Below are 27246 nucleotides of genomic sequence, written 5' to 3' on the forward strand. Positions count from 1 at the left end.
AATGAAATAAATGCAGTGCATTCAGAAAGTATACAGACTCCTTGACTTTTCCACATTTAGTTACTTATGTAAATAATATCTTATTTACAAAGGTATTCAGACTTTTGCTAAGGGACTCGAAATTGAGCTAAGGTGAATCCTGTTTCCATTGATCATCCTTGAGATGTTTCTACAACTTGATTGGAGTCCACCTGTGGTAAAATCAATTGCATGGACGTGATTTGGAAAGGCACACACCTGTCTATATAAGGTGCTACAGTTGACAGTGCATGTCAAAGCAAAAACCAAGCCATGAGGTTGAAGGAATTGTCGGTAGAGCGCCGAGACAGAACATTTCTGCAGCATTGAAGGTCCCCAAGAACACAGTGGCCTCCATCATTCTTAAATGGAAGAAGCTTGGAACCGGCAAGATCCTTCCTAGAGCTGGCCGCCTGGCCAAACTGAGCAATCGGGGGCGAAGGGCCTTGGTCAGGGAGGTGTCCAAGAATCCGATGGTCACTCTGGCAGAGCTCAAGAGTTCCTCTGTGGCGATGGGAAAACCTTCCAGAAGGACAACCATCTCTGCAACACTCCATCAATCAGGCCTTTATGGTAGAGTGGCCAGACGGAAGCCACTTCTCAGTAAAAGGCACATGACAGCCCGCTTGGAGTTTGAAGAACCTGAAGATTCTTTGGTCTGATGAAACAAAGACTAGGCGCTTTGGCCTGAATGCCAAGCGCCTCGTCTGGAGGAAAACATGTGTAGCAGCCTAGAGGTAATCAATTCGCTGAGTCCACTGCCAAACTGCAGCAACAAGTGGCAAAAGTAGGGTGAGTATTGGGAACGTGCTGGGTTGCGAGCTCTTTCCTGGTCCAACATGCCCTGTGCTCACTCGCTCACTTTGAGCAGGCCAAATCCGACTTAAGAGATGGATCTAAATTTATAGAATGGGTACTTGGAGGAAAATAGAGGAGGGTGATTCTTTTTCAATTTCAGTCAAGGGGAGGGTTTAGTATTTGTTTTATCTAATCCATAGGAGGATGTACAGTGGCTTACAGAAGTATTCACCCCATTGGCATTTTTCCTATTTTGTTTTGCCTTACAACCTGGAATTAAAATAGATTTTTAGGCTCTTTGTATCATTTGATTTGCGCAACTTGCCTACCACTTTGAAGATACAAAATATTTTTTATTGTGAAAAAAACCAAGAAATAAGACAAACAAACAGAACCTGACTGTGCATAACTATTCCACCCTCAAAGTCAACACTTTGTAGAGCCACCTTTTGCAGCAATTACAGCTGCAAGTCTCTTGGGGTATGTCTTGGCACATCTAGCCACTGTGATTTTTGCCCATTCTTCAAGGCAAAACTGCTCCAGCTCGTTCAAGTTGGATGGGTTCTGCTGGTGTACAGCAATGTTTAAGTCATACCACAGATTCTCAATTGTATTGAGGTCTGGCCTTTGACTTGGCCATTCCAAGATATTTAAATATTTCCCCTTACACTACTCGAGTGTTGCTTTAGCAGTTGCTTTAGTGTCATTGTCCTGCTGGAAGGTGAACCTCCTTGATGGCCAAAAAGCTCCATTTTAGAATAATAACCAGAATAACCTCAATAACCAGAATACCTTCTTCCATATGTTTGGGGAGTCTTCCACCTGCCACATGGCGAACACCAAACGTGTTTTCTTATTTCATTCTTTAAGCAATGGCTTTTTTCTGGCCACTCTACTGTAAAGCCCAGCTCTGTGGAGTGTACGGCTTAAAGTGGTCTCATGGACAGATACTCCAATCTCCACTGTAGAGCTTTGCAGATCCTTCAGGATTATCTTTGGTCTCTTTGTTGCCTCTCTGACTAATGCCCTCCTTGCCTGGTCTGTGAGTTTTGGTGGGTGGCCCTCTCTTGGCAGGTTTGTTGTGGTGCCATATTCTTTCAATTTTTCAATAATGTATTTAATGGTGCTCCGTGGGATGTTCAAAATTTCAGATATTTTGTTATAACCCAACCCTGATCTGTACTTCTCCACAACTTTGTCCCTGACCTGTTTGGAGAGCTCCGTGGTCTTCATGGTGCCGCTTGCTTGGTGGTGCCCCTTGCTTAGTGGTGTTGCAGACTTTGGGGCCTTTCAGAACAGGTGTATGTATAATGAGATCATGTGACAGATCATGTGACACTTAGATTGCACTTAGGTGGACTTTATTGAACTAATTGTGTGACGTAATTGGTTGCACCAGACCTTATTTAGGGGCTTCATAGCAACGGGAGTGAATACATATGTATGCATCAGTTTCCGTTGTTTATTTTTCATTTCACTTCACCAATTTGGACTATTTTGTGTACGTCCATTACACGAAATCCAAATGAAAATCCATTTAAATTACAGGTTGTAATGCAACAAAATAGAAACAATGCCAAGGTTGGGTGAATTACTTGCAAGGCACTGTAATTTGTAATTGATGACATTTCAGTATTTCTAAGTGTTTTAGAATCAGTTGCTTATTATGCTGTAGATCGCCGTTCATTTCTGATTCTCTGCCGGGCGCACAATATCAAACCTATAATCTATTTAGCGTGGCTATAGGCTATGAAGTGCATGCTCGGGGGAGGCACAGAGCAAAGTTATATTTCAAGGAAAATGTACTTCCGTCCTGAGTCTTATGCAACAGTGGGATGGTGTAAATAAAACGAGGCTGCATTACACACTGTAATGGATATTCCAAACCTGAGCCCCAGCCTACTCTGATCATGCTGATGCATCATTTCTTTTGTGCTGCCGAACAAAGACTTTTATTTTATTAGGCCTATTCTAGAAAATGCAATATTATCCTATAGCCTATGTTCTGTTCAGTTTTAGAAGGAGAGCCCGAAGATAACCGGAGGACCGGATGTCAACTTTAATTAATAGCTTACTACTACTGTATATTGATTTGAATAAAAACAATATGTTTCTTGCCCTTGATGTATTTATCAGAGTTATTAACCTCACAATAAGCCAGATTTAAGTCATTTACATTGTGGTGCTGAAACTTGAAGCAGCAGCCACAGCACAATCAATCAGAAATGGACAGCTTATGGTGCTGAAAGTAGGCAAATTCATGAAGGCATAATTCATTTCAACCATCATTTTAATTAGACTTACTAACAACGAAAGGGCTTTGTGTTGGAGGCTATTTCTTCCTATTTAAGAAATAAGAGGTAGGACTACCTGTTTGACAGGCAAAATTAGGCTATGAGCTGCTATATCCATCGATTTGTCGGTCAATTCCTCCACCCACCATGCACTCTTTAAATAGCACACCTCTGTCAGTGAAGGGCTATTAAGTGAAAACCAAGACTCAAATTAACGAGAGAGTATGCCATAGGACTTCCTTTTATTAAAGAAAATTAGAAAAAGCACAGGCCTACCCCTTGTTAGCTTTAAGAATTTGAAGAAAATAAAACAGATCTGATTATGTAAAGTGATCTATAGCTTTGGTCCGCAATACTAGAAACAAGCTGTAAAATATCGGCAAAGGGGATATCATTGGTTGTTTCTTTGACATTCAGAGGCTGAGCTACAACCTTCTACAGCCGAGGAGATAAAGAATGGACTTTACTTGTGAAGTAATCTAATTCTGTCACTATGAATTGATGAAGCTATTCACTTTCTGTACAATAGAATATGTTTAAACCCAGACAGCTTTTAGGGAAAAACGTGTGACCTCTCATTGGGTTAAGCCATGGAAGAGTAGCCAACAGTAAAAAATAAATCTCTGTGTCGGTAGGCCTGCTCTGTCTAGGGTGGAAATGTAGGCCTGCTCTGTCTGGGGTGGAAAGGTAGGCCTGCTCTGTCTGGGTTGGAAAGGTAGGCCTGCTCTGTCTGGGGTGGAAAGGTAGGCCTACTCTGTCTGGGGTGGAAAGGTAGGCCTGCTCTGTCTGGGTTGGAAAGGTAGGCCTGCTCTGTCTGGGTTGGAAAGGTAGGCCTGCTCTGTCTGGGGTGGAAAGGTAGGCCTGCGCTGTCTGGGGTGGAAAGGTAGGCCTGCTCTGTCTGGGTTGGAAATGTAGGCCTGCTCTGTCTGGGGTGGAAATGTAGGCCTGCTCTGTCTGGGTTGGAAATGTAGGCCTGCTCTGTCTGGGTTGGAAATGTAGGCCTACTCTGTCTGGGTTGGAAAGGTAGGCCTACTCTGTCTGGGGTGGAAAGGTAGGTCTACTCTGTCTGAGGTGGAAAGGTAGGTCTACTCTGTCTGGGTTGGAAAGGTAGGCCTAACTTTTGAATGTAGCATGCTCAGATACCTAATGATGTCTCAGATGTAATTATTTGCAAACAGGGACAGTTTGCAAACAAAACACACTGATTTAGCAATGGAGAAATATGATAGATGAACACATAGGCCTCTCTCTCTGTCCATTCTTAGCCTGTAATTTCGGTCATTTGTGTGATATTTAAAAAAAATCTGGAAAAAATTGAATTGCATGGAATGTTTATAAAAGGCCATTTTTTTTCTCAGCCCTGCAAATACGATAATAGATTCATGTAATGTTTATACTATAAAGGCAATATTTTAGCCATCTTCTCTGCTATCCACTGTATGTTTAAATGATTATTTTGTGTTCCGGGTCAGAAAAGGTTAAATGTATTTTGCTGAAAGGAGGGCCATCCATTTTCATTTCAGAGAGGTTTGATTGTATTCATGTAACCCTTATGATGCATAAACTTCACTCCCTAACGAGAACAGCCAAAGACAGTGTGTTGCTAAAACAGCTGTCCTCAAAACAGTTTGTTATGGACTTGGGGCTCATGAGCTTTAAGGACGCTCGTTGTAGCTGAATAGTCACAGTTTTTGTTCTAATGCAGCCAAAAGTCAACAGCGCGCAACACTAGGTAGGATAGCCTATGCTTTGATTGAAACAAAATACAAGAAAGGCTAATAGTTTAAAACACCATCAGCTCTAATTCACTTAGAAACAGTCCTTCAAGAAGATCTAAATTCATATTCCCATGGAACTGATTGAGATCAAATTATTGGCATGCAGATAATTGGCAACAAGCTGCAACAAACACTCAAACTGGATAGTTTTATCTTCATCTCTACATTTAAAGAATCAATCATAGACACTCTTACTGACACTTGTGGCTGCTTCACGTGATGCATTGTTGTATCTACCTTTTTGCCCTTTGTCCTTTGCCTAACAACGTTTGTACCATGTTTATGCTGATACTGTACCATGTTGTGTTGCTACCATGTTGTTGTCATGTTGTGTTACTGCCATTTTGTGTTGTTTTCTTAGGTCTCTCTTTATGTAGTGTTGTGGTGTCTCTCTTGTCATGATGTGTGTTTTGTCCTACATGTTATTTTTCATCCCAGCCCCCGTCCCCATCGGGGGCCTTTTGCCTCTTGGTAAACCATCATTGTAAGTAAGAATTTGTTCTTAATTGGTTTGCCTAGTTCAATAAAGGTTAAATATAAAAATACCATAAAATATACAGTTTGGAGTTTGGACATTTCACTGGTAAATATTGAATTAAGGTGCATCTGTTGGTACAAACTTTGATTGAGAAATAATAACATCATTGAAAAATAAATGTGCGCTCCAGCACCTTAAAAAATAGCCCTGCACCACAGATACACATCACCACAGATACACATCACCACAGATACACAGCACCACAGACACACAGCACCACAGATACACAGCACCACAGACACACAGCACCACAGATACACAGCACCACAGATACACATCACCACAGATACACATCACCACAGATACACAGCACCACAGATACACATCACCACAGATACACAGCACCACAGACACACAGCACCACAGATACACAGCACCACAGACACACAGCACCACAGATACACAGCACCACAGATACACAGCACCACAGATACACATCACCACAGATACACATCACCACAGACACACAGCACCACAGACACACAGCACCACAGACACACATCACCACAGACACACAGCACCACAGACACACAGCACCACAGACACGCCGCGCCACGGACACACAGCACCACGGACACACAGCACCACAGACACACGGCACCACAGACACACAGCACCACCGACACACAGTACCACAGACACACAGCACCACAGACACACAGCACCACAGACACACATCACCACAGACAAACAGCACCACAGACACACAGATGGATCCATTATCTTCCCTGCTCAGGCTGTAATGAGACAGTATAACTTTATAGTAGAACCACCACATAGGCAGATTATAGTGGCAGCGTGGGAAAAAGTAGCCTGATTCCCCAGATGTATTTGTACTGTCTTGGCTACTCCTATGCTTTGCTCATGTTTGGCATGACAATGGCCATAGGAGTTGGCAAGACAGCACAAACAGATCTGGGACCAGGCTAAGAGAAAAGGCACGGTCAGGCCAAAAGTACCAATGTATGTACAGCATATGAGATGGGTTATTTGGCATAGGGTCAATTGGAACAAGAGATATGTTCAGACTGAACAGCAGTCAGTGGCAAAACCAGTGGCAGCCTTCCCCACACACCACTAGGGCTAAAAGGAGGTGTGTCCTACTGCATCTGTTAATCAATCAGGAACACAGCCAAGCGAGCGTAGCTTTTCCCCAAACAAAGACATAAATGATGCTGTGCCTGTGTTGTAGTAACTGCTCTTAACATACCAACTGATAGTAAGTGTTGTCATTAGAGCTGTTGCTCTGTGATCTTGCACTTTTCGGTGACAAATTGAGCAATCAACGAGAATCACTGAGTAAACACGGGCATTCCTGCCTGTTTCACAGTTTAGTCGAGCGTTTAGGCAATGTTTCCAGCACAGTGGGAAAGCCCCCTCTTCATCCCTCCACATTTATACAAGGTTTTTCCATAACATCACTGGTGGATCTGTTCTGGGCCACAGACAATATGTTTACTAAACTCCATGGTTGTCTACTGACTCCACAGACAATATGTTTACTAAACTCCATGGTTGTCTACTGACTCCACAGACAATATGTTTACTAAACTCAATGGTTGTCGACTGACTCCACAGACAATATGTTTACTAAACTCCATGGTTGTCTACTGACTCCACAGACAATATGTTTACTAAACTCCATGGTTGTCTACTGACTCCACAGACAATATGTTTACTAAACTCCATGGTTGTCTACTGACTCCACAGACAATATGTTTACTAAACTCCATGGTTGTCTACTGACTCCACAGACAATATGTTTACTAAACTCCATGGTTGTCTACTGACTCCACAGACAATATGTTTACTAAACTCCATGGTTGTCTACTGACTCCACAGACAATATGTTTACTAAACTCCATGGTTGTCTACTGACTCCACAGACAATATGTTTACTAAACTCCATGGTTGTCTACTGACTCCACAGACAATATGTTTACTAAACTCCATGGTTGTCTACTGACTCCACAGACAATATGTTTACTAAACTCCATGGTTGTCTACTGACTCCACAGACAATATGTTTACTAAACTCCATGGTTGTCTACTGACTCCACAGACAATATGTTTACTAAACTCCATGGTTGTCTACTGACTCCACAGACAATATGTTTACTAAACTCCATGGTTGTCTACTGACTCCACAGACAATATGTTTACTAAACTCCATGGTTGTCTACTGACTCCACAGACAATATGTTTACTAAACTCCATGGTTGTCTACTGACTCCACAGACAATATGTTTACTAAACTCCATGGTTGTCTACTGACTCCACAGACAATATGTTTACTAAACTCCATGGTTGTCTACTGACTCCACAGACAATATGATTACTAAACTCCATGGTTGTCTACTGACTCCACAGACAATATGTTTACTAAACTCCATGGTTGTCTACTGACTCCACAGACAATATGTTTACTAAACTCCATGGTTGTCTACTGACTCCACAGACAATATGTTTACTAAACTCCATGGTTGTCTACTGACTCCACAGACAATATGTTTACTAAACTCCATGGTTGTCTACTGACTCCACAGACAATATGTTTACTAAACTCCATGGTTGTCTACTGACTCCACAGACAATATGTTTACTAAACTCCATGGTTGTCTACTGACTCCACAGACAATATGTTTACTAAACTCCATGGTTGTCTACTGACTCCACAGACAATATGTTTACTAAACTCCATGGTTGTCTACTGACTCCACAGACAATATGTTTACTAAACTCCATGGTTGTCTACTGACTCCACAGACAATATGTTTACTAAACTCCATGGTTGTCTACTGACTCCACAGACAATATGTTTACTAAACTCCATGGTTGTCTACTGACTCCACAGACAATATGTTTACTAAACTCCATGGTTGTCTACTGACTCCACAGACAATATGTTTACTAAACTCCATGGTTGTCTACTGACTCCACAGACAATATGATTACTAAACTCCATGGTTGTCTACTGACTCCACAGACAATATGTTTACTAAACTCCATGGTTGTCTACTGACTCCACAGACAATATGTTTACTAAACTCCATGGTTGTCTACTGACTCCACAGACAATATGTTTACTAAACTCCATGGTTGTCTACTGACTCCACAGACAATATGTTTACTAAACTCCATGGTTGTCTACTGACTCCACAGACAATATGTTTACTAAACTCCATGGTTGTCTACTGACTCCACAGACAATATGTTTACTAAACTCCATGGTTGTCTACTGACTCCACAGACAATATGTTTACTAAACTCCATGGTTGTCTACTGACTCCACAGACAATATGTTTACTAAACTCCATGGTTGTCTACTGACTCCACAGACAGTTTCAACTATTAGCTCTTCAACTATCAGCTCCCCCTGCTCTCTCTCTCTATCAATGGAAAACAGACCTGGGCCACTGGCATTACTGAACACCAGTGGTAGCAGGAGTGTATGTGTGCAAGTGTATATATGCATTATATACTGAATGTGTCTATGCACTATCTACCGTGTGTGTGTGTGTGTGTTTGTGTGTGTGTGTGTGTGTGTGCGCCCCGCATGCAGTAACCTGGCTTTGTTTTGGGCTGGGACCCCAGACCCTGACGACGGGCCTGTGGACCCAGCAGGTGTTCTAATTACCAGTCCTTGGTGTGTGTGTGTGCCCCTCTCTCCCACCCCCTCAGGGGGAGGCCCGGCCCCCGTGTGTCTGCAGGCTTTGATGTGGCATGGATACTCCTCACATGTGGGACGTGAGCTCACTTAACGAATGCAGACGCTCCACAAATGAACTGCTAGAGCAGGGTACTGCAATTTCATATGGTATTTTTGGTAGGTGGTAAGAGATGAGAGAGAGAGAGATCAGATAGAGAGAGAGAGGGAAAGAGACCGAGAGAGACACAGAAAGAGCGAGCGAGAGGGAGAAAGAGAGACACAGGAAGAGACCGAGAGAGTCACAGAACGAGAGAGAGAGGGAGACAGAGAGAGACACAGGAAGAGACCGAGAGAGTCACAGAACGAGAGAGAGAGGGAGACAAAGAGAGACACACAAAGAGACAGCAACACAGAAAGAGAGAGAAGAAAAAGTTGGCATCCTTACCTCTGTGTGGGAAGCTGCCAGTCCCTAACCAGAGGATGTTTTATCTTGGCTTGCAGTGTGCCCGGACGGGTTTTACGGTCTTGAATGTGGCCAGATGTGCGAGTGCAGGAACGGTGCCCGCTGCCACCACATCACAGGAGCCTGCCTCTGCACCCCTGGCTGGTCGGGACCACACTGCATTCTGGGTAGGGTAGCCACATCATTAAAACGGGGTGTGAGGGAGCCTCTCTACCGGCCCATCACGGCATTCTCTCACCCTAAATACCATCTCCCATGTGTTTGAAAACAATTATCTTTTTAACGATACCCTGCCAATTCCTTTTTTAGGGATGCGTAAGGGGTGGGAGGGGTGTAGGGGGGCTGGTAGGATGTCCCTCCAGCATACATCGTTAATTGCGTCAGATTCTGGATAAATACATCCACGTTTTAGGACCATCAGTTTTACCCTCGGTACTGTCATGCAACGTCTCTATTCACTGCTCTCTGAAGTCTTCATGCCGTTTTAATGGATCTAGTGAAATGCCCTCTTAACGATCAGACCATGTCATTCTCAATCCTTATTCGAGAGGGCCTGGTCTCCCCAAAGCATGTTTTGTGGTCCTGATTACCTGAAGCCAAGAGTCAGCCCAAACCCACTTGCGTGGCTTAATGACAAGTTGCTGTGGTTAGTTTGTTTCCCCCATCTCTCCCTCGCTACTCAAATGTCATTTCATTTCAGACATTAGCGACTAGTTCAGATAGGTCAAATGATTGTGCTCCATACAGACGTGCAAACGTATGGATTTGGCCAATATCCCAAGCAAGACATACAAGACAAGGATGTTGAAGCCATATCTCTCCATCGATCAGGTATGTTTCTGGTTCAGTCAACCACTCCATCGTGTCCCATGTCAGTCTTGAATGACAAAAGGAATTGGCTAAACCACATGCAGACGTAGGATCTTCATTTGAGCCAGTTTGCTACAGCAGAAAAATAAACCTGCAGGAAGAGTAAATGTGAATTATTATGTGGATTGTAATTAATGGACATTTTTTTTTGTCTACATTTGTCTTAATGGAATGTCAAGTCTGAAATTTCAAAAGTGGAAATTACAAACTTCAGAAGACTTTTTAAACCTTTAAATACACAAAGTTTTCAATTTGATCATTCTGTTGCAGGATTACAGTCCTCCGACACAGGACATTTAATTCTTGTAGTGTGTTTGAGGTTTAAAATGGCTTCTGAACTTTGTATTTCGCACTTTTGACATTTCAGACATGACATTCCATTAAGAAAAATGTTATAAATTATAATCCTGTTTCCTGTTGCTACTGGATTATTTTCCTGCTGTAGCAAACTGGCTCAAATTAAGACCCTACGTCTGTATATCTGTGTCCAGACTTCCAGTAGAGCAGACCACTTCATATTAGTGCTATTGTATAAAATGATGACTTGTATTTAAGTATATGACTGTGTATCCTGTCCTGTGTGGGAGGCAGCCTGCCCTGAGGGTGGTTTCGGGAAGAACTGCAGCCGGAGCTGTGAGTGTCAGAACGGGGCCACCTGTGACCACATCAGCGGCCGCTGCAGCTGTGGAGCCGGATGGACCGGAGCCAGATGCCAAGAGGGTGAGTGGCACATCGGTCAACCCAGTATAGGGCCCAGTCTGACCTTACGCTAACCTTAACCTAACCTTAAACTAACCCAGCACATCAGGAGCTCTGCATGGAACTGAAATTTCCCTTCTACCAGAATATCTTTCGGCAAAACATTTCCTAAAACAGCAAGTGATTTAATATTAATTTATTCCAATTACGATGAAATATCACAGCAGTTGGTGAGTGTATGAATAGAATAATTGTACGTGTTTGGTCTGTGTAAGTTGCTTTCGAACATAAATTCAGTGCAGCCTAACTGAATCCTCATTCTCATTTCTATCTGTCTGAATTGTATTGAACAATGACATCCTCTGATTCAATTTATTTTGTGTGTGTGTTTGTGTGTGTACTACTGTGTTCAGCCTGTCCTGCTGGGAGGTATGGAGAGGACTGTTCCCAGCTGTGTCTGTGCCAGCATGGAGGCTTCTGTGACAGCGTGACTGGCCAGTGTTCCTGCCCCAGAGGATGGACCGGAGCAGCCTGCGAGCTGGGTGAGTCCCCCCCTCTGTCCCTGGAGGTCAAATCAACCAGAGGATTTAGGGCGTTCATAGCTGTACTCACCTTGGTCCAAATCTAACCTAGGATCAAATTATTGTGCAAATATCCCATTGGCATCAATGCATGATTTACTAGAAAGCCTGAGTCAGTAACATGGATTCCTGGTTAGGATTCAGCTCATTGTGTGGTGGATATATTGTGTGATCTGAGACCTCTCTTCTCTGCCTCTCCTAGACTGTGGGGAGGGGTCCTATGGAGAGGGGTGCACACAAACCTGCAGCTGTCAGAACAGAGGGGCGTGTGGCAGAGTGACTGGGGGGTGTAGCTGTCCTCCTGGCTGGACTGGAGAGCACTGTCAGACAAGTGACCTGACATCACTGCTTCCAAATGCAAGAGGTGCATCCCAATAGATTAGACTGGCTTCCTCCCTCATCTCTTTGGATAGGTGAAAGCAGTCTGTCAGAAGCCGACGTAGAGATATGCATTCTGCTACCCTGTTCAGTGTTGATGAAGGACAGGAGTTGAGGAAAGAAAGCCACTAATGACTATTGAGATAAACCCAATCACCTGTTTCTGTCTTTAAAGGAGAGAGCAGTTGGGTCATGTTCTGAAGGGAGAAAACGTTTTGAAACATAATTAAATGGGGAAGTCCTACCTGTACTTTTCAAATAAGAACACAGATGTTCGTTTTCAGACCGTTTCTAAATCATATTGCTACGTTGTGCCCTACTGAACACCACCCATGTGTCTGTGCTGCAGCCTGCCCAGACGGTCTCCATGGAGAAGGGTGTGAGCAGAGGTGTCAGTGCGGCCACGGGACAAGCTGCCACCGTGTGACAGGCAGGTGTGAATGTCCCCCAGGATGGAGAGGGGCCCAGTGCGACAAACGTGAGTGTCGGAGCCGGAAAAGGACCCTTTGGAAACAACACATTATCAAATCATACATACTTAAGTTATACTATGAGAGGTCAATTACCGTAGAAACCAATTGACATTCGTTTTTCAAATCCATCCATGTTTTAATTGAATGCATACCTGGGACTGAGATAGATACATTCAGTTTGAGGTTAAATCATGAATTGTCATTATAAGGAGTGTTCATCTTTATTTAAACAAGGCAGTTATACACACAACAACAATTGTCACTGTTTAAAGTGAATATACATTAGTTAGTGATGAATGTGTGTCTGATGTGCCCCAGCCTGCCTGTCTGGGGTCTACGGTGCTTCCTGTGCCCAGCGGTGTCAGTGTCAGTCTGGGTCGTCCTGCCACCACGTTACTGGGACATGTGGCTGCCCTGCTGGTCTCACTGGGAAGGGCTGTGAGGAGAGTAAGAGCACATCACTACCATCTCACCACCTCTCTTTAAACACACACACACCCCCCACACCCTCCGCTCTCCTCTCCCCCTCTCCTCTCCCCCCCACTCCCTCCTTTCTCTCACACACTCAGCAGACATCTGATAAACGTTACACTCGGGTTGCCAAGTAAAACAGGAGACATTGTTTTTGTCTCCTGGGTGGATAAGGGCTTTTGGAAGGCAGACTTGCATAATGACAGCGCTGTAATTGCCTCTTTAGTCTGGAGTCGTTTCTTATCTGTCCTACACGCTGCCTCAGTAAGTGCTGTGGTTTCAGGCAGAGAAAAAAACATGTTTGTTTCAAAGATTTATCTTCCCTTGTGTGACTATGTGAGTGTCTGTGAACTACTGCATTGTCTGAGTGTGAATGGGTATTTGAATGTGAGTGAGTGCTTACATTTTATTATGTCCGCATAGAGATTGGGTTTCGAAATGAATGTACAAGCATACACCATGTTGCAATGTAAACCAGATCATATTGAGTGTTTTAGTGTGTGCCTCCGTGTCCATCTCCTCCCGTCCTTTTTGTACATGCTCGTGTCTCCTGCAGCGTGTCCATCAGGTGTGTTCGGGCTGAACTGTAGCCAGATGTGCCAGTGTTCTGGGGACCATGAGCAGTGTCACCCTGTCACTGGAAGGTGTACCTGTCTGCCTGGTTACTACGGAAACCACTGTGAACTCAGTAAGTAGTGACCAGTGTTAGGTAGTCCACTTCTGTGATATGACTGTGTGGCTTCAACAATGGAATTGCAGTGCACTTTTCGAAGAACGAGTTTGAATAAGTTCTCTCTCTCTCTCTCTCTCTCTCTCTCTCTCTCTCTCTCTCTCTCTCTCTCTCTCTCTCTCTCTCTCTCTCTCTCTCTCTCTCTCCGTTTCTCCGTGCAGAACAGGCTAAACATGGCCCCGGGGTCATTTTGGTTGTGGTAACCGTAACCTCTGATTTCTGATTCTTTGGTATTCTGGTCAATTAGTATTATTATTTTCAAAACGTCTAAATAAAAATATCAAAAAGTTCATACAAATGTACATTTTCGTTAGTTTATCATACTCACTATATTGAAACACACTTAATTTAAAAGCCCATTTTGTAAGGAATGTTATTTCCTGAAAGCCAGACAACACATTTTTCTTCGGTTCAGAAGCATCTTCATTCACCACATTTTTGGGGTTATTCTTAGACACTATCTCCTAATTTATACAGTGCCTTCAGAAAGTATTTACACCCCTTGACTTTTTCCACATTTTGTTGTGTTACAAGGTGGGATTAAAGCTAACAAAACTACCTAGCTAGCTGGCTAGCTCACTTGCTCGCAAGACTAGCCAAGTTAGCTGCATTGTTGTTTGCATGCAATTGGCTGTGGTCTTGAGGCATTGTTCAGGACCATCTCTTAGCTCAAGGTAAGGGACATTTAGCTTATTAACATTTAAACATATAAACTGATAATGAATTCTAAACACAAATGAAAGCATGATGTTAGCATGAAATGTACCATCCCATAGTGTTTCATTCAATAAAAATTTGACTCTTCCCACATTTTGTGGAAAAGGTGGGATTAAAATTGATTTAATTTGTCATTTTTTGTCAACGATCTACACAAAATACTCTAAGTGGAAGAAAAATGTTCTACATTTAAAAACAAATTATGAAAAATAAAACACTAATATATCTTCATTGCATAAGTATTCAATACACCTTTGGCAGTAATTACAGCTGTGAGTCTTTCTGGGTAAGTCTTTAAGCACTTTGCACACCTAGATTGTACAATATTTGCACATTATAATTTTTTTAATTCTTCAAGCTCTGTCAATTTGGTTGTTGATCATTGCTAGCCAGCCATTTCCAAGTCTTGCAATAGATTTTCAAGCCGATTTAAGTCAAAACTGTAACTAGGCCACTCAAGAACATTCAATGTCGTCTTAGTAAGCAACTCCAGTGTATGGCCTTGTGATTGAGGTTATTGTCCTGCTGAAAGGTGAATTTGTCTCCCAATGTCTGTTAGAAAGCAGACTGAACCAAGTTTTCCTCCAGGAATTTGCCTGTTTTTAGCTCTATTCCACTTATTTTTATCAACAAAAAATACTCCCTTGTCCAAGATCTCAGCGATCACTGCCTCATTGCCTGCATCCGTAATGGGTCAGTGGTGAAACGACCTCCACTCATCACTATCAAACGCTCCCTGAAACACTTCAGTGAGCAGGCCTTTCTAATCGACCTGGCAGGGGTATCCTGGAAGGATATTGATCTCATCCCGTCAGTAGAGGATGCCTGGTTATTTTTTTAAATGCCTTCCTCACCATCTTAAATAAGCATGCCCCATTCAAGAAATTTAGAACCAGGAACAGATATAGCCCTTGGTTCTCTCCAGACCTGACTGCCCTTGACCAACACAAAAACATCCTATGGCGTTCTGCATTAGCATCGAACAGCCCCCATGATATGCAACTTTCTAGAAACCAATATACACAGGCAGTTAGAAAAGCCAAGGCTAGCTTTTTCAAGCAGAAACTTTCTTCCTGCAACACAAACTCAAAAATGTTCTGGGACACTGTAAAGTCCATGGAGAATAAGAACACCTCCTCCCAGCTGCCCACTGCACTGAGGATTAGGAAACACTGTCACCACCGATAAATCCACTATAATTGAGAATTTCAATAAGCATTTTTCGACGGCTAGCCATGCTTTCCACCTGTCTACCCGTACCCCGGTCAACAGCACTGCACCCCCCACAGCAACTTGCCCTCCCCATTTCTCCTTCTCCCAAATCCAGTCAGCTGATGTTATGAAAGAGCTGCAACATCTGGACCCCTACAAATCATCTGGGTTAGACAATCTGGACCCTTTCTTTCTAAAATGATCTGCCGAAATTGTTGCAACCCCTATTACTAGCCTGTTTAACCTCTCTTTCGTGTCGTCTAAGATTCCCAAAGATTGGAAAGCAGCTGCGGTCATCCCCCTCTTCAGAGGGGGGGACACTCTTGACCCAAACTGCTACAGATCTATATCTATCCTACCCTGCCTTTCTAAGGTCTTCGAAAGCCAAGTCAACAAACTGATAACCGACCATTTCGAATCCCACCATACCTTCTCCGCTATGCAATCTGGTGTCAGAGCTGGTCATGGGTGCACCTCAGCCATACTCAAGGTTCTAAACAGTATCTTAACCGCCATCGATAAAAAACAATACTGTGCAGCCGTATTCATTGATCTGGCCAAGGCTTTCGACTCTGTCAATCACCACATCCTCATCGGCAGACTCGATAGCCTTGGTTTCTCAAATGATTGCCTCGCCTGGTGCACCAACTACTTCTCTGATAGAGTTCAGTGTGTCAAACCGGAGGGCCTGTTGTCCGGTCCTCTGGCAGTCTCTATGGGGGTGCTTCAGGGTTCAATTCTTGGACCGACTCTCTTCTCTGTATACATCAATGATGTCACTCTTGCTGCTGGTGAGTCTCTGATCCAACTCTACGCAGACGACACCATTCTGTATACTTCTGTCCCTTCTTTGGACACTGTGTTAACAACCCTCCAGACGAGCTTCAATGCCATACAACTCTCCTTCCGTGGCCTCCAAATGCTCTTAAATACAAGTAAAACTAAATGCATGCTCTTCAACCGATCGCTGCCTGCACCTGCCCGCCCGTCCAACATCACTCCTCTGGACGGTTCTGACTTAGAATATGTGGACAACTACAAATACCTAGGTGTCTGGTTAGACTGTAAACTCTCCTTCCAGACTCACATCAAACATCTCCAATCCAAAATTAAATCTAGAATTGGCTTCCTATTTCGCAACAAAGCATCCTTCACTAATGCTGCCAAACATACCCTTGTAAAACTGACCATCCTACAGATCCTCAACTTCGGCGATGTCATTTACAAAATAGCCTCCAATACCCTACTCAATAAATTGGATGCAGTCTATCACAGTGCCATCCGTTTTGTCACCAAAGCCCCATATACTATCCACCACTGCAACCTGTACGCTCTTGTTGGCTGACCCTCGCTTCATACTCGTCGCCAAACCCACTGGCTCCAGGTCATCTACAAGACCCTGCTAGGTAAAGTCCCCCCTTATCTCAGCTTGCTGATCACCATAGCAACACCCACCTGTAGCATGCGCTCCAGCAGGTATATCTTTCTGGTCACCCCCAAAACCAATTCTTCTTTTAGCCGCCTTTCCTTCCAGTTCTCTGCTGCCAATGACTGGAACCAACTACAAAAATCTCTGAAACTGGAAACACTTATCTCCCTCACTAGCTTTAAGCACCAGCTATCAGAGCAGCTCAGAGATTACTGCACCTGTACATAGCCCATCTATAATTTAGCCCAAACAACTACCTCTCCCCATACTGTATTTATTTATTTTGCTCCTTTATTTCTATCTCTACTTTGCACATTCTTCCACTGCAAATCTACCATTCCAGTGTTTTACTTGCTATATTGTATTTACTTTGCCACCATGGCCTTTTTTTGCCTTTACCTCCCTTATCTCACCTCATTTGCTCACATTGTATATAGACTTATTTTTCTACTGTATTATTGACTGTATGTTTGTTTTACTCCATGTGTAACTCTGTGTTGTTGTATGTGTCAAACTGCTTTGCTTTATCTTGGCCAGGTCACAATTTTAAATGAGAACCTGTTCTCAACTTGCCTACCTGGTTAAATAAAGGTGAAATAAGTAAATAAATAAATAAAATGACAAGCATACCCATAACATGATGCAACCACCACCATGCTTCTACACCTGCATTGCTTGCTGTTTGGGGTTTTAGGCTGGGTTTCTGTACAGCACTTTGAGATATCAGCTGATGTACGAAGGGCTATATAAATAAATTTGGTTTGATTTTGATATGATGCTTGAAAATATGAAGAGTGGTACCCAGTGATGTATTGTGTTTATTTGCCCTATGAATCATGCTTTATATTCAGGACATAAAGTTATTTTTTTGCCACATTTTTTGCAGTTTGAATTTTAGTGCCTTAATGCAAACACAATGCATGTTGTTGGAATATTGTTATTCTGTACAGGCTTCCGCTTTTCACTCTGTCAATTAGGTTAGTATTGTGGAGTAACTACAATGTTGTTGACCCATCCTCAGTTGTCTCCTATCACAGCCATTAAACTCTGTAACTGTTTTAAAGCCACCATTGGCCTCATGGTGAAATCCTTCCTCTCCAGCAACTGAGTTAGGAAGAAAACCTGTTTCTTTGTTGTGGCTGGGTGTATTTATATACTATCCAAGGTGTAATTAATACTCAAAGGGTTAAGCACATATTTATCACTTATTTAGGCTTGCCATAACATTTTTTTCTCTCTCAATTTAATCCATTTTAAATTCAGGCTGAAACACAACAAAATGTGGAAAAAGTCAAGGGGTGTGAATACTTTCTGAAGGCACTGTCATGTTGTCAAATGTTTATTCTAGATGACACGTAAAAAATATGGTGGCGGGAATGGGCTTCCATAGTTTTACGTGGCTCAGTGCAGCCGGCAGCTACTGTGACAATTTCAGAATATATCAGGCTGTAAAAACTCAATAAAACAAGTCTCAAATATAAGGAAAATGTCTATACATTTCAGCTCTTTCAAAAAACATTGCTCTGCTATTACCATATATAGTGTAGTGTGTTCAGCTCAACAATAAAACTCTATTTACACTGCCCTGCTCGGAGGAGGGCAACTTCTGGGCTAATGACGTACGAGACCTCTGAGAACCTCTTGAGAACCTCTCAAAAATGTCCCTTTGCTATCCTCAATGTGAAATGTCTTTCTTTCTCTCTCTCCTTACCCCAGAGTGTCGTGAGGGGTCATATGGGCCAAACTGCAAGGCCAGATGTAAGTGCAACAATGGCGGCCGCTGTGACACCAAGACAGGGACCTGTGAGTGCCCACCTGGCTTCCTAGGAGCTGACTGCAGCATTGGTAAGTCTGCAGCCCACCTGGCTTCCTAGGTGCTGACTGCAGCATTGGTAAGTCTGCAGCCCACCTGGCTTCCTAGGAGCTGACTGCAGCATTGGTAAGTCTGCAGCCCACCTGGCTTCCTAGGAGCTGACTGCAGCATTGGTAAGTCTGCAGCCCACCTGGCTTCCTAGGAGCTGACTGCAGCATTGGTATGTCTGCAGCCCACCTGTAATGGGTGAAAATGAACCGTCTTTGACAAGTCATCTTCTGACTATGAATCAGAATCTTCTATATAGAGTAAAGATATACACAGTGTTCGGCTAGGAATCAGTCCGAAGACTGTTGGGATTAGATAGGATTAGACAGATGAACGCGAGGGCTCCGTCACGCCGCTTCCACTTGCTGAGTCATTCCTAATCAGTGATTACTTTAAGGAAGGAGGAGGAAGAAAAGAAGCTGCACTTTTAAATCATTTGAATGGGTCCTTCATGTCTTTCTTCGTACTGCCAGGTTGTCCGGCGGGGCGCTCTGGGCAGGACTGTGCCCATCTGTGTTCCTGTGGGGAGGGAGGGCAGTGCCACCCTGTGACTGGGAGGTGTATCTGTGCCCCAGGTAATATCGGGCAGTCCTGCCAGCAAGGTAATAATGACTTTTATCTGACAACTAACCTTGTGTCTCTGGGCCATTGAGTATGTGAAGAGCAGTTTTTGGCTCCCGGTCCGGCACTGTTTGTCATGCACCAGTAAATGTTTGTAGCACACTATGAACTCATCAAGAACGCAGAGTCTGATAGGCAACTGGGAATCCACCACAGGAGGTTGGTGGCACCTTCACTGGGGAGGACGGGCTCGTGGTAATGGCTGGAGCGGAATGAGTGGAATGGTATCAAAAACATCAAACACCAGGAAACCATGCCATTCCATTGACTCTGTTCCAGCCATTATCATGAGCCTTCCTCCCCTCAGCATCCTACTGTGGAATCCACCCAACCAACCAACCAACCAAATTAGCTTTCAATGTGTATTTAGTTAACAAATTCTCCATATGAATGATCAGAGGCTCGTATTCTTCTGGAGAACAGAAGCAGGGTTATTGAGTTTCCCTAACCTCGCCTTTTATCAGTAGTTCCACTGGGGTGCAAACGGGAGTTTCCATCCATTCCAGACGATGGTGTTCGTAAGCGCTCTGCTCTCCTAGTGAGCACCATACGTCTGTGGACGTGCCACTGCTTATGTTCCTGTGTTGAATGTTTACAGAGACCTATAAGTAGCTCGTTTTCCATGTTCCGTGTCGATGGCGTTGGCGAGGAAACAAATAAATAAACAGGGGAATCAAAGTGATTCGCTTATTGTTTTCCCAATCTAAATTACCCAGAGAAACATGATTATTCTTTTATATCGCTGCCAAATGAGACCACTTTGCCATCTCGCTAATTAACTGCTGCTTAAATAAACTTGTGTGTGTGTGTCGGTGTGTAGTGTGTGTGTTTAACTGTGTGGTGGGCTCACTGCTGGCTGGGTAGCTAAAGAATAGAGCTACACATAATGCTGGCCTTGGTAGTGCTGTGATGATGATGATTACTATCGAATGCCTTGCTGTTCCTCCAGCTTGTCCTAGGGGGCGCTATGGCCTGCAGTGCAGGAACACGTGTGTGTGTCGGAACGGAGCGCTGTGTGAGGCCAGGGACGGGACTTGCAGGTGCGGGCTGGGCTGGACGGGACCACGCTGTGAGACAGGTAACCTCAGGATGACATCAACACAACATCAGGATAACGTTAGTATAACGTCAGGCAGGGCAGAGGGTCAGCTGAGTTTAATTGTATTTCAGTACTACTTTAGTTTACCTGTCTGTTCTTGAAGTTGTTTTTTTTACTCTGTTTGTTACAACATTGAAACAATGTTAGATGACCCAACAGCCATGACAAAACAATGAAGACTTGTGTTATTTTGAATAGTAGCTACCAGCAGTCACTGTGAGCACAGTAACTTCCCATATCCCTGGCTTACAGTGTGTCTCTATGTTTATATCAGGTAATTCCACTGTTATGTGTGCAGTATCAGTTACAGGTCACAGGATGCTGCTGAGGGGAGGACGGCTCATAATAATGTCTGGAATGGAGTGAATGGAATGGTATCAAACACATGGAAATCACAAACCATTCCATTGATTCCGTTCCAGCCATTACTCTGAACCCATCCTCCCCAATTAAGGTGCCACCAGCCGCCTGTGGTCAAAGTACAGACAGATGCAATGTTGCTTGTGAGTGTTGTGTTGTTGTTACTGTATGTCTCTACCATATGTCTGTGTTTCCAGTGTGTGTCCAGGGGAAGTACGGGTCAGACTGTGCACTGGATTGTCCCTGCCAGAACAACGGGACATGTGACCGCTTCACTGGCTGTTGCAGCTGCACTGCCGGACACTATGGACACTCCTGTGAACACCGTATGTTGTTGTTTAAAAAAAAAATATGGTTAGGGAAAGGAGTTTTTCCTCACCATGTGACCTGTCCAGGAAAAACTCCTGGCCCTATATTTCTAATGAAGGAGGAGGTGGGTTGTGTTCATGTGGGCACACAATGTTTAACATTTCCAACAAAAAAGGAAAATGAGCATCTCTTATTGTTAGTCCCTTCTTGTTTCAATCTGTTTTCTAACATTTGGTGCCAAATGAACATGATTGTGATGATTGGTTGTGCTCTTGTATGAGAAACTAACAACAAAACGTTTTCCTGTGTTGTCACCCTGTCCCCAGGGTGTCCCTCTGGATTCTTCGGACAGAACTGTGCCCGTCCGTGTGACTGCCGGGCGGGACAGACATGTGATCATGTGACGGGCCGGTGTGTGTGTCCGCCTGGCTACCGTGGCTCCCTGTGTCAGAGACGTGAGTACTGGATGACAGAGGGGAAGATCACACAATCTGATTCGCACTCTGGTCTCATATAGAGACAGGAGGGTCAGCACTTCAGTTCTCTTTAATAACAGGAAAGCCATACGTGTGGGTATTACAAACATACGGTACATATGCATTTGTGATGGCATTTTTTTGTAGTGGGTGTGTGTGCGTGCATGTCTATGAAAACAATAGGGAGAGAGTACATACAGTATGAATACGAGCATGTGTTGGCACTTCTCTGTGAGCAGGCAGATAGGCAGGCAGACGTGGTTATTGGATGAGATACAGGTGTTTCCAGGCAGCCACAGCGGAGACAGACTGTTTAATGCATTCCTGTTGCATCTCTGTGGCCTCCTCCCTCCTGCCTGCTCTGGGCTCCTCAGCTCAGTGTGAGGGCCTACATGCCCACTTCAGGCCCAGCAGGAGAGCACTGAGCACTGCAGAGCAGCTGCAAGACAGCCAGATAGTTTACCCTCTATAATGAAGTAATAAAGACAGACCTGTGTGTGTGTGTGTGTGTGTGTGTGTGTGTGTGTGTGTGTGTGTGTGTGTGTGTGTGTGTGTGTGTGTGTGTGTGTGTGTGTGTGTGTGTGTGTGTGTGTGTGTGTGTGTGTGTGTGTGTGTGTGTGTGTGTGTGTGTGTGTGTGTCTCACTGTGTCTGTTTGTCCCAGGGTGTGAGGCTGGCAAGTTTGGGTATGGCTGTCAGCAGTCATGTGACTGTGTTGGGGGGGCCCCCTGTCATCCAGCCATGGGACAGTGTCTCTGCCCCCCAGGGAAGACTGGACAGAGATGTGAAAAAGGTACGACAGCGCTCTATCTCTTGCAGTACTGGATCTTAGGTATGCCTTTAAAACTGAGAGCCTTCACCGGCTGCTACATATTGATTTGTACTGTTTTGTGCATGTTAAATGTACAACCAGACGGAAAAAAACTCTAGACCACCTTTACTCCACACACAGAGACGCATACAAAGCTCTCCCTCACCCTCCATTTGGCAAATCTGACCAGAATTCTATCTTCCAGATTCCTGCTTACAAGCAAAGATTAAGGCAGGAAGCACCAGTGACTCGGTCTATAAAAAAGTGGTCAGGTGAAGCAGATGCTAATCTTCAGGACTTGTCCAGATTACAGTCCAGATTACAAGCAACATCCGCACTGAGCTAAAGGGTAGAGCTGCCGCTTTTAAGGAGTGGGACTCTAACCCGGATGCTTCTAAGAAATCCCGCTATGCCCTCCGACGAACCATCAAACAGGCAAGAGTCAACACAGGACTAAGATCAAATCGTACTACACCGGCTCTGACGCTCGTCGGATGTGGCAGGGCCTGCAAACTATCACTATTGCACTCCACATGGCCCTTTCACACCTGGATAAAAGGAAAACCTATGTGAGAATGCTATTCATTGACAACAGCTCAGCGTTCAACACCATAGTGCCGTCAAAGCTCATCACTAAGCTAAGGACCTGGGACTAAATACCTCACTCTGCATCTGGATCCTGAACTTCCTGACGGGCCACTCCCAGCTGGTAAGGATAGGTAACAACGCATCCACCACGCTGATCTTCAACACGGGGGCCCCTCAGGGGTGTGTGCTTAGTCCCCTCCTGTACTCCCTGTTTCTCATGACTGCATGGCCAGGCACGACTCCAACACCATCATTAAGTTTCCCGATGACATAACGGTAGTAGGCCTGATCACCGACAACGATGAGACAACCTATAGGGAGGAAGTCAGAGACATCAACCTCTCCCTCAATGTGAGCAAGACAAAGGAGCTGATCTTGGTGTACAGGAAAAGGAGGGCCGAACAGGCCGCCAATAACATGTACAGGGCTGAAGTGGAGCGGGTCGAGAGTTTCAAGTTCCTTGGTTTCTACATCACCAACAAACTAACATGATCCGAGCACACCAAGACAGACGTGAAGAGAACACAACAAAACCTATTCCCCCTCTGGAGACTGAAAAGATTTGGCATGGGTCCTCAGATCCTTAAAAAGTTATACAGCTGCACCATCCTGACTGGTTGCATCACCGCCTGGTATGGAAACTGCATGGCCTCCGACCGCAAGGCACTACAGAGGGTAGTGCGTACGGCCCAGTACATGGGGACAAGCTTCCTACCATCCAGGACCTCTGTACCAGGTGGTATCAGAGGAAGGCCCTAAAAATGATCAAAGACTCCAGCCACCCAAGTTATAGACTGTTCTCTCTGCTATCGCACAGCAAGTGGTACCGGAGCTCCAAGTCTAGGTCCAAGAGGCTTCTAAACAGCTTCTACCCCTAAGCCACAAGATATCTAATCAAATGGCTACTCAGACTACTTGCATTGCCCCCCCCCCCCCTCTTCTACCCTGCTGCTACTCTCTGTTATTATCTATTCATAGTCACTTTAATAACATGTACATATTACCTCAATTACCTCGACTAACCGATGCCCCTGCACATTGACTCTATACCGATACCCCATGTATATAGCCTCGCTATTGTTATTTTACTGCTCTTTCATTATTTCTTACTGTTTTATGTATTTTCTTAAACTGCATTGTTAGTTAAGGGCTTATAAGTAAGCATTTCACTGTAAGGTCTACTACACCTGTTGTATTCGGCACATGTGACAAATACAATTTGATTGGATTTGATTATATGCCTATACCTAATAGAAAAATGACTAGTCATTTACTGTATTTAAATGTGCCATTTTATTTTTTGTGTGCTGTCTCCCTCCATCTTTTCCTCGTTGTGTCGGCCTTTCTTCTGCCACTCTTTCCACTCTTGTCTGTCATTCTTTTTCTCTCACCGTCTCGCCTGTCTGTCCGTCAGACTGTGGAAGAGATCGTTTTGGTCTGGACTGCTCCCTGCAGTGCCAGTGTTCCCATCGGGCCCAGTGTGATGCTCGTAATGGCCGCTGCCTGTGTCCTGTTATCTGGCTGGGCCCCACATGTACAGAAGGTACTGTATACACGCACACACACGCATGCATGCAAACACAAACACATGCGTACACACACATAGCCACACACACACAGACTCATACAGACACACACCTCAAACACACATCGCCCTGATGAGTGAATGATACCTACCGCCCATCACAGCAGACACCAAGGACCAGAGTTGTAAAGCTGAACCAGGTTTTCATGAAATAGTGCGTTGGCCAGTGTGTTAGCCTCAGGCCTTCAGCTCTGTGTGTCTCCCTGTCTCCCTCAATAGCCGCTCCGGCCTCTGACAGTTATTTTAATCCGCACCCAGAGGGGTGTCTGGCTTGAAGCTGTCTCGGTTTCCCCCACAAGCCCAGTTTACGGGAGACCGTCCAGATCGACCAGAAAACACCCTAGCTCACCAGCAACTCCCCGAACGCCAAAGAACATTTGCTTTTGATTTCTAGAAGGTGCCAAATGTATTTTTGTCTGCCTCTTCTCTCTTTTCAGGACTACTAGAAACTGCAGAGGTCCCAGCGTTGGGCTTCTCTCCCTCCCCGAAGAAGCCGTCTGGTCTTTCCCACTCGTAGCGCACTGGAGGCCCCACATCCCAAACTAGATGTCCCAAATACCCCCGCAAGACGTCTCAAACACTGAACACTCAGCAAGGTTCCCCAAATATGCAATCGGGCATCCTAGGGAGTCAAGGGAAGGCTGTGTACAGTTGGACAGATGGATAGATGGACAGAGTTATACAGCCAGAAGGTGATTCAGGTCTGGACCAGACACACAAGGCAATGTATTCTTATGTCTACACCCGTATTCTGCACATTTGGTTGAGAAATGTGCGGTGGCTCTTTGTGAGCCTGTAGAAAGGTGCAAAATGCCGGTTTAGTTCGAGAGAGAGAGCAGGCTACACAAGCACCTGGAACATTGATGTGCTGCTGGTGGTGGACATTGGAAATGTCACCTGAGCTCTATTGTGCTCCCTGCCTGATTGTCTCAGGACTGGACCCTTGCCCCAAGTCAACTGTTCTAGCCTGTCATTAACCACAGGTCAAACACTTCCTGTACATTCACAACGTCTCTGTCCTCACCCCAATGCGGCTTTGGGAAGCCAAGTACAGGGGTGGGCACTACGGTGCTGGAGGGGCACAGTGTGTGCAGACCATCACTATCACACATGATTAATAAAGACCACGGTTAGGTGATTAGTGGAATCGGGTGTGTTAGAGCTGGGCCGGAACAAAAGCCTGCAGCCTCCTATTGCTTACCCGTGGCCTACCCTCAGAGCCATTGGTCAGACTGACATGGGAACAACAGCCATCACTCCCGAAGTGTCCACTGGTACTGTCTCTCCTTTTGACGCCACTCTGTCATACTATCATATCATACACAGTGAGACTATTTTGTGTTGTATTTTACTGGTTTCGTTTGACAGTGTGTGTGCCTGATTGCTTGTCATAAAGTGTTAATATATTTAGAAATGGCTTTTAGTTGTTCGTTCGATTTGATAGGATCACTTACTGCACTGTCAGATCAGGGAAGTCACATGTCAATTCATTACTGCTGTTACTGTCTGTTACGGTAAGTGCTTCAGTTCAATGGCACTATGACCTATAGACGTCTTAGCCAAGTAGTCAGTATATTTTCATCTAGAAGGGTTTTTAGAATATTGCAAAGCATTTGAACTGTACATCGGGATACTGCCATTCATACCACTCATAACATGTACTGTACTATGTGCCTGATGGCAGGCTTTATGTATATGGTGCTATTTTGATACATCTTGAATTTCTATCAAATTCTCTTTTTACTACATGTGGTACATCTGTCTGTTATTTCTGTCCCTAATATCACATCACCACATTTAGGAGAGAGGCCATTTTATTTGGGAGCAGTGTAGCATGGTATTGGGTCCTCTGCCTGGGAGCTTAGAGAAAGGCATGTCAGTGGGGTGTGGGGGTGGTATGAATGGGGGAGAGTAGCGGGGGTCTGAGACGGCCTGTCACAGAGCAGTGATGGAGGATTGGAGACCAGAGAGCACAGGCTCTCCACAGATCAGCCAGGGAGGTCAAGAGGTGAGCAATGAGCCAGACCGTTACCTAGTACGAAACCTGTCAGAAAGTGTGTGTGGGGGGGTGTGGGGGCACCTGAGCATAGCAGAGGTGGAGAGGAGGAGGGGGTGGCTGGGACGTCCGTCTGTCCCCCAGGCATTTCTCAAGTGCAGTGGAGCGTCTCCAGCATCCACCGCCGGGCAGGTGTCTGGACCAGGCGTGGACCAGGCAGCCCACATCGGCCGGCCTCCGTCCCCGGGTGAGTGATGTGCAAGCTGGGCCGCGAGCGCAAGACCGAGCCCCTGGCTGATGGATGGGGGTCTACTCGGCCTGGACCCGTGTTGTGACAAGCAACAGATGTTCTCCAATAATGTTTATCAGCCGGGCCTTCATCTTCAGATGACACACACCTGTTTCCAGTCAAACAGCCCCACAGAGGCCATCCATCCTCCCAGA

At 44.7% G+C, this 27246-nt stretch overlaps 1 protein-coding gene across 3 annotated transcripts in view; it reads left to right on the forward strand.

Moving 5' to 3' along the window:
* Positions 1–26552, forward strand: part of LOC124006180 (multiple epidermal growth factor-like domains protein 6) — a 103435-nt gene extending 76883 nt beyond the window's left edge. For 2 of the 3 annotated variants that reach the window (XM_046316019.1, XM_046316021.1), the window contains 16 exons: positions 9577–9705; positions 10286–10369; positions 11000–11128; positions 11521–11649; positions 11891–12052; positions 12416–12544; positions 12858–12986; positions 13567–13698; positions 18815–18943; positions 19433–19561; positions 20530–20658; positions 21237–21365; positions 21675–21803; positions 22487–22615; positions 24636–24764; positions 25244–26552. In XM_046316019.1, the coding sequence (XP_046171975.1) occupies positions 9577–9705; positions 10286–10369; positions 11000–11128; positions 11521–11649; positions 11891–12052; positions 12416–12544; positions 12858–12986; positions 13567–13698; positions 18815–18943; positions 19433–19561; positions 20530–20658; positions 21237–21365; positions 21675–21803; positions 22487–22615; positions 24636–24764; positions 25244–25323 (2006 nt within the window). In that variant the 3' untranslated portion in view covers positions 25324–26552. The remainder of the gene's footprint in view (positions 1–9576; positions 9706–10285; positions 10370–10999; positions 11129–11520; positions 11650–11890; positions 12053–12415; positions 12545–12857; positions 12987–13566; positions 13699–18814; positions 18944–19432; positions 19562–20529; positions 20659–21236; positions 21366–21674; positions 21804–22486; positions 22616–24635; positions 24765–25243) is intronic. The other variant, XM_046316020.1, reaches the window with a different exon arrangement.
* Positions 26553–27246: the final 694 nt, after the last annotated feature.

This window comes from Oncorhynchus gorbuscha, linkage group LG19, assembly GCF_021184085.1.
Source record: "Oncorhynchus gorbuscha isolate QuinsamMale2020 ecotype Even-year linkage group LG19, OgorEven_v1.0, whole genome shotgun sequence".
Classification (NCBI taxonomy): Eukaryota; Metazoa; Chordata; class Actinopteri; order Salmoniformes; family Salmonidae; genus Oncorhynchus; species Oncorhynchus gorbuscha.